Here is an 8,414-nt window from a genome sequence, read left to right as displayed (position 1 = left end):
TCGCTCAAATTGTATGAGATTTCTGGAAAAAAAAATCAAATTTGCCACTAGGAAGCATGTCATCTGCCAGAATACACCGCTATATGCCCACTTCCACGTATTAGGGAAGAAGTCCAATTCTTGTTAGCCATGTATATGCAATTAGATGTCTTCCCTTTGCTTTTCTTTTTGAAAAAGAAGGAAGTCTTAGCTCCTTCAGTGTACCGGGTCTTCAACTCAAGAAGAAATTAGTCATTAGTGTCCAAATAGTTCCATATATCTAATAATAAAATCTCTGTGTTTTGGAGGCAAAGTTTATCCACTGTTCCCACATACTGGGTCAATGCTAGCTGATAAGACTTTAAAACTGCCTAGACCTTAGTTTTGGGGATTTTTTTTTGTACTTAGTCACAATTACTTACTTTGGGAAAAGGCATTAGTGCCATCTCATTTCATGCTGACCTCAGGCCATGCTGAGATATTCTTGGCAAGTTCACATTGTAAAGTATTTCTAATGGCCATCTGCTGTCTTGCTGGTTTTGTTGGTCTGGGGCAGGGAACACGAGTTGTTGTTGTGGTTTGGGAATAGTATTCCCCAATTTAGTGTTTCTCCTGAAACCCAAGGAACCATGAGCTGCTCTCTCACTCCCCACCCCCTCCCCTGCCATGGGATGATGAGACTTGGAGCACAGAAGATTAAGAACAATTTACTAGGAACAGCAGTGAAATAAGTACATGAACAGTATCAACGACGCCAATAACAGTGTACAAGGCAGGCCAATGATCTTGGATCGCTCACCACGTGGACAAAAGGGGCTCAAATCCTTTCCCTTTCATCCCTTGTGCTTTACTTGAGGTGGTATAGAATAGCCCCAGGGTCCTAGCTGCTTCTCCTGGCTGCTGCAAAAGTTAACCCTCTCCTGGCCAGAACCAGTACATTTGTCTTTTGGGGTTGATTTGCTTTGTTTAAACCATAGATCTTTGTTTTGACTGAAAACTGTATGGAAATGGAATACATTGAGTCTGCAATATTGTCAAACAAGCATTTTGTGTTGTAAATCTGGTATAAACAACTAAGTTGCATAGTTGGTCTTCACATTTTTTCAAGGGGTAAGCAAAAAAAGAAAATAAATCCGGAACAAATAAATTTTTTCTTGAGCATGTGTGTTGAGTTAATTATATAATCTGCTTTACAAAACTCTTTTATATCACAGTGGATGACGTAGTAGATGAAAGTGATGATAATGATGATCCTGAAACAGAATCAGAAATTGAAACTGAAAATGATGATGACAAGGACCAACATTTTAAGGTTGGTATGAGACAAAATCGATATGCAAAAATCAGGCATAACAGTTCTTTAAGTTGCTTGAATCATGTCTGTAAACATATGTTTTAAGTGTTAAAAGGAGTTTGAGGATGTTGTCAGGGCAATTTCTAAAATTGAATAAAGCTCTTGAAACTTAAAGAAGGTGGGTGCTGCTTGCAAATATCAGCCTTTCTTGCTCAGATCACTTAAAGATTTTTATCAAAATCTGTTTGCTTCACACTTGATGTGTCTGGAGTACAGTGGAAAAAGTTACAAAACTCTTCTAGCAGTATTCTCTTCCCAACCTGTCGCTCATAGCCTGCTTTTCCCGCATATGCTGCACAGTATATAGGAGCTGCCCTAACTTTTTCCATCATTCTGTACTGGGATTGAGTTTCAGCAATGTAACTGAAGTTTAGTCTGCTGTAGAGGTAGATTTCAGACCTCTCGTTGTACCACTTTGGGAAGGTATTGTGGTGCTAGTCAGGACATGGATGGATATTTGGTCAGAACTGCCTTATTCTGTATTTTTATGTTACATATATTTAGGAGTTGATTGAATTGTCTGTCCATGGATTGGAATGACAGTTTTATTCGAGGGTCTTGTGAGCCCTGATGAGGGGACTATGTTCCATAGAAGCAGTATTCCTTTGTCTTCTCTGTAATCAGATGAAGTCTCCACATTCCAGGTTGCAATAGCTTGAATACACACAGATGTTATTGTAAAGTGTAGTCTGATGTCTGAGTATAATACATCTTGATGAAAACCAGAAAATTAAGTTGTTTATGATATTTCTGTTGAAATGGAGAGTTGGGCATACTAATGAAACTCTTCATGGTGAAAGCTGCAGTTCAACTAGTTGTAAAATAATGGTATACAGCTTTTAAAGCATAGCTGTGTTAGAATTAAAAGGTGAATGTTTTAGGTTGATTCTTTAGAAGATCATAAACACTGGATGCAAGATTAATTTGTTCTGGTGATCTTTCAGAATGATGATATTGAGACTGATATTAATAAACTGAAACCTAGACAAGAATTGGGAAGACCCATAGAAGAACTGAAAATGTATGAGCACTTTTTCCCAGAACTTTCAGAAAACTTTCAGGTAAAGAATATGGTACCCAGGACATTTCTCATCATGTCAAGTTGACTCTGTAATACACTTTAGTATTCTTTTTTGGGTGGCTAGTTCCTCTAGCCAAGAAACATGGCTCTGTAGTTCTAGACCTACATATAAGAGTGCTATATACTGAGTTATTTAGTTAAATATTATGATTACTTTAATCTGACTGAGAAGGGGGCTATGAGCAGATAAAAAACTGTTTTCTGATGTCTGATTATTGCACACAGCAGAAAGTAAAATACATAAGAAGGGATGTGAGATTTCTGAGAGTGCTTCATTGTGTTAGGTATTTCTTTCAATGCTGTGCACCTACTTAAAATAAATGGTTAAAATATCTGGGGAATTGCATTGACTTGATACTTTGTTATTGATGAATTGCTTGTTTATTGCTTTGACACCTTTTTTGTATAAAAGATGAAACTTTATTGCTATGTTATGATGGTTTATAACTTAATGACTGTTATCTTTTGAATTACATTTCTTCTGGGTTATTCAAAAACCTACCTCAGGAACAAGGAAAAAGAAATGTTTCTAATATAAATGACACTTAGGAACTGTTTACTTTTTTCTGTTAATAATTTAAATTTCATTTAATTTACTTTTTCACCTTTGTTTTTTAAGGAATGGGAGTTAGTTTCCAAGGAACCAAAGCCTTTTGTACCTGATGCAAATATGAGTGGACCTATTGTTGTTCCTACAGCTGGCAAGGAGCACTCTACTGAAGAAAACCAGTTAACAAAAGGAGTTGCTTTGAAGGAGGGCAATCCTTTAATGACAGAGGAATGCAATAGGAGACCAGTCTTTCTGGAACTACCAAAGAAAGATAGTTTGAAAGACAGTAGTTCACAGCAGGAAAATGATCAAAGAAACATGGTTCCATCATGCCAGTGTCTAAGCCAAGAAATTGTGAAAGGTTTGGACAGAATCAGTCTGCAGAACAATGCAAAAAATGATCAGTATTATGGTACAGGTTGTGCAGTAAAGAAGGAAAGCAAAGCTAGCCTTACCACACTTGCTTGTAGTAAACCTTGTGAACATGTTTCACCCTGTGGAAGTAGCCTCTTTGAAGGATCATCTGTCCAGCTGGGAAAACTCTGCTGCGCTGGAGTGGATTCAGGGGAGGAGGATGATTCCAGATCTAGTTCATCAGAGGAACAAATTGTGCTCGAGGTTTCTGATGTATCACCAGTTCACGACTGTGATCTTTATATTGAAATGATGAAAACCACAAAGTCTATTCTGGAATATTCAGAAGTAGCCTATCCAGACTATTTTGGCCATATTCCACCACCATTTAAGGAACCTATACTGGAAAGGCCATATGGGGTGCAGAGGTGAGTTACCATATTCCTTTGTTGTTGTTTTCATTCCCTTGAGAAACCATCTTTAGAATGAGATTAACTAGATGATCTCCAGAGGTCCTTTCATACCCTAATTATTCTGTGATTAACAGGCAATATTACTTTGGCATCTAAAACTGTTCTCAGTGAAAAGCAGTTTGAAGGTAGGTGAGTAGGCATTGATCAGTGGAGAGCCATAAAGAAGAATGCAGTCTGATTCTGTAGTTCAGATAGATTGTGGTGAGTCAGCCTCTTCACAGTCTTGTCAGTGCACTGGACTTGTGACTTGTTTTCTTTTCTAGTTAGTTTAAATTTAATAAGAGGTGCTAGAGTTGTGCACTTATCTTCTCTTTTTCATTCGTTAGCAGTATTAATTTTAGTGAAATTGGGAATTTCCAGCCTTAATGTACTTTACTGCTCTGTTTCTGTATTCTTCATTGTTAATCTGCCTCCTTTTCTTCTTATTGCAGGTGCTGTGCAAGCTTTTCCTCACAGCTCTGCCACTATATTTCATTCTTGAACTGCAACACATTCTTACATTTCCAGACCAGGACCTAGATACTGCCAGTTGTGCAATTGTTTTATGATCTGGATAAGCATACACCTGACATTTGGCTGACATCACCAAATTCATTCTTATTTGTTACCTAGTCGATAAATGATCCTAGATCTCCTGAGGTGAACGGCTAGTTCACTAACACACTCACTGTACGATCTACTCTCTAAAACTCTTTAATTTTGTTTATGGTAGGACTCGTATAAGTTACTAATGTTATCAAGTGTTGTCCTGGATTAAAGCATTAACATAAGTAATGTTTGAGTAATTCCTGCTTCTGTTATAAAGTATGAAACAGTGCATTTTTTTTCCATAAGATAAAACCCAGTGCATGAAAACTCAGTTCCCTCACATACAAATATGGAATTCAGCCAGCTGTGAATGCAGGTGTTTAAACTTAAGTACACTTAGAGTTTGTGCACATAAGTGGGGGCAAGGCTGTGGTTTCTCTGAACTGTCCCATTGTCTTCATGTCAACTTTGTTAGTTTTCATTGTTGTATGAGGTAATTCCTCTTTTGTAACTGGAAACAGTATATGAAAATTTAAATGAGAACTCTGCTTTTTATTTCAGGACAAAAATTTCTCAAGATATTGAAAGGCTGATTCATCAGAATGACATTATAGACAGAGTTGTGTATGACCTCGATAATCCAAGGTAAGTTTTTACTTTCCTGAACACAGTATTTAGCTATTACTCTAAGCCTGTACTACTTTCTCTGTGTTGTGATTTATAATATTTAAAGTAGACTTTATTGTAAGTTTCATCTGAGGTAACAGTGTTTCAGCTATCCAGACTGTATTACAGAAGGTTCAAAATAGTTTCCGAATTGCCAAGTGAGGACTAAAATTAATTTGCTTTAGTTAAATTTGTTTTATTCTTTTTGGTTCCTCTTTCTACTCATAGTTATTCAGTACCAGAGGAAGCAGATGTTTTGAAGTTTAATTCCAAATTTGAATCTGGAAACCTGCGCAAAGTTATTCAGATCAGAAAGTAAGATATTTCAACTCTTCTTTTCACACTTTAGACCTTATATTTCTGCAGCTTAAACAAGGCTGATTTGGTTTTGTTGTTTTTCAGAAATGAATATGATCTAATTCTGAACTCAGATATAAATAGCAATCATTATCATCAATGGTTTTACTTTGAAGTCAGTGGAATGAAAACTGGCATTGGTTACCGGTTTAACATCATCAACTGTGAAAAGTCAAACAGTCAGTTTAACTATGGTAAGATACATTTCCCATACTTTGAGAAGCAGTACTTAAAAAGTGTGTGTACTATACAGCTCAGATGTTTCCTTCCCCCTCCACAGGATGGGTAGTATTCATGTCGTCAGATTAGATTCTTTATTTGAATAGTATTTTGCTAGGAAATGTTTCGACAGTTTCAGTTAAAAAGAAAAAATATATCTTAAAAACATATGCTCTCAGTTTTTAAAGCGAAGTTTTGTTGTAAGTGGGGCCACAGCAGAAGAAATTTTCTGGTGACTGCAGCTCAAATTGCCCCAAGAACATTGTGAGGTGGGGACAATACCAAAGCCTGTTGATTCACACAGGTGCAAGAAGAATGACAGCTGTCAACGTTAATCCCTTTCTGCATAGAGGTATATTCTCAGATGTGAAAGTTAGCAGTGACATTCTAAAGCAGTTTTGTCTTATTGATAGGCAGGAAAAATAAGTCTCATTTGAAATTCTGGGCTTCATAAATGACCCTTGCAGTCTCTTGCAGTGTACCTCTTTCTGAAATACTGGCTTACTGATATGCCGTTCTTCCACTGGTCTGGGAGTGTGTATGCATGTGTCATTCAGCTTAAAACCATTTGTTTTGTGATCTTTCTCTTTTTCCTGCTGTATATTCTGAAATTTGTCCTTTAAGAATGAAAAAATAGCAGTCCCCCCTCCTCCCTCCAACCTCAAACTCTTGATACAGAGTAATATCATATTCTTCTTTGTCTTGCACATACTTTCACCTTGATAGTCACAGAATACCAGGTAGTTTGACCAGTAAGAAGATGCTTTTAAATTATTTACTAATCTTCATTAGTTACCTTAGATCTTTTTTCATGTTGCCTACACTTACTTGATAGTTGCTTTTGGTTTTTTAAGTACACTAACTGAATCAGTCAATGTGGTTGGCTAATTAAGTGTACAATCCAAAAAATACATACTTTCAAGAGTTACTGTTAAAAAAATACATTTCCTGAAACATCAGTTATTTCTCAGTTATCTACATGAATGGATGATAGATCAGTTTTTTGTATTCTCTTTGAGGCCTTTTTGTAGTGTGAGTTGGATGGGGTATGATCCATCTTGTAGATTACTAGTCATAGTAGATTACTAGTCATAATAACTTCAGATTTAAATGTTTCATTTCAGTCTTCCATAGGTCTGATTCTTTGCTTTAACATGTTATTTTCTGAAAATAAGGAATGTTTTGTCACCTGGTTCAAAGATCATACAATGCCCAGGCATTCATGAAAATACACTCTATGATAGTGAATAAATAAGTAGGCATAATTTGAAGACTCTTAGGTACATGTTGATGTGGTCCATTACTGCTAAGATCTTGATGTTTAATGTTAAACATTAAAGTGAAATGCATTTTTTATTTAAGGTATGCAGCCCCTCATGTATTCTATTCAAGAGGCACTAAATTCTCGACCAAGCTGGACTCGTGTTGGAACAGATATTTGTTACTATAAGTAAGTACAGAAAGCAAACATACAGGAAATCTTACACTGTAGATTAGCATGAGGCACAGTTTTAAGGAGAAATGCTTGTTTCTCCATTGGCTAATCCTGTGTAATCCTATTGAGAACAGTTTTCTTCCTGAGTTAATGTGGACAGTAGCTCAGGAAGAGTGCCAGTGATTGAAATATATAGGGTCTTACTGCGTAACCACACTGCTAATATATAAGCTGCCCGTATTTTATACTTGTGTAAGAAATTGCACACTGTTCCAAAGAGGCTTTTAAGGAAATGTATATATGCATGCTTACTTGTAATCCTGTTAGTGACTTCCAGTAATACTGATCACATGGGGGTTGTGATAAGCCTTCTGTAATCTGTGGTACAATCATTGTAGAGCAATCCTGGAACACAGGATGAGGTGGTACAACATATCCATGCATAATCCTTCTTGGTTGCTTGCTTTTCTTATTTTTTTGTTGTTGGTTGGTTTTATTTGGTTGGTTTATGTTATTGCTTGTTTTTGTTTGCTCACCTTTAAAGTCCCAATGTGAATGAATGTGTGTATCACAGCAATTAATAAAGTATCTTTACAGCTGGTGAGAATCAGTGTATTTAACGTGGGTGCGCACAGAAGGGAAAGAAACACTACAAATCATCCTGATACTTAGAATGTGTGTTCAGAAATAGTCAGTGGTATGAAAAAAAATTGTTCTAATCTGTGTATTACCTTTGTTTTTGATTTAGGAATCACTTTTCAAGAAGTTCAATTGCTGCTGGAGGTCAGAAAGGAAAATCTTATTACACAATTACATTCACAGTCACTTTCCAACATAAAGATGATGTCTGCTACTTTGCTTACCATTATCCGTATACATACTCAACTTTGAAGGTAAGAATATTATGATCTTTTACATAGATAAATATTTGTAGTTTTAGACAGTGTGAAACACAAGCATTCAGGAGTGAATTCTTTTTGTTTCTTTTTGTAAAGTTCAAAATGCTCCTTAAAATAGAGAATTTTCATAATATTAGTGTTTAGACTGCTGGAGTGTGTAGGTTGTTCTTTAGAACGTCTCTGGAAAAACAAAACTGATACTTGCAAGCTAAATGGGTTTTCTGGGAGTTAGAAAGATAACTAAGGTACTTGAGCATCTCTCAATATGAGGAAGGGCTGAGAGAGTTGGGCCTGTTCAGCCTTGAGAAGAGACAATGGAGAGGGGATCCTGTCAATGAACACAGGTGTCTGAGGTGAGGGTGCCAAGAGGATGGAGCCAGGCTCTTCTCAATGGTGCTGAGCAATAGGACAAGAGGTCACAACCAGAAACTGTTGCACAGGAAGTTTCACCTGAACATGAGGCTTTTCACTAAACCATACTTGCTATTGGAAGCAGTACCTGTTAAGAGATGATATAAG

At 36.6% G+C, this 8,414-nt stretch overlaps 1 protein-coding gene across 1 annotated transcript in view; it reads left to right on the top strand.

Annotated features, from left to right (window-relative positions):
• Positions 1-8,414, top strand: part of AGTPBP1 (ATP/GTP binding protein 1) — a gene marked incomplete at both ends in the record, with an annotated part of 19,847 nt that overhangs the window by 8,649 nt on the left and 2,784 nt on the right. Inside the window, 8 exons of the mRNA XM_009078914.1 lie at positions 1,194-1,291; positions 2,278-2,394; positions 3,034-3,746; positions 4,881-4,964; positions 5,214-5,300; positions 5,388-5,536; positions 6,924-7,011; positions 7,745-7,889. Coding sequence (XP_009077162.1) covers positions 1,194-1,291; positions 2,278-2,394; positions 3,034-3,746; positions 4,881-4,964; positions 5,214-5,300; positions 5,388-5,536; positions 6,924-7,011; positions 7,745-7,889 — 1,481 coding nt within the window. The remainder of the gene's footprint in view (positions 1-1,193; positions 1,292-2,277; positions 2,395-3,033; positions 3,747-4,880; positions 4,965-5,213; positions 5,301-5,387; positions 5,537-6,923; positions 7,012-7,744; positions 7,890-8,414) is intronic.

Source organism: Acanthisitta chloris, unplaced genomic scaffold (assembly GCF_000695815.1).
Source record: "Acanthisitta chloris isolate BGI_N310 unplaced genomic scaffold, ASM69581v1 scaffold19297, whole genome shotgun sequence".
NCBI classification, from domain to species: domain Eukaryota; kingdom Metazoa; phylum Chordata; class Aves; order Passeriformes; family Acanthisittidae; genus Acanthisitta; species Acanthisitta chloris.
Note: the sequence above shows the minus strand (reverse complement) of the source record. Positions and strands in the feature narration are given on the sequence as shown.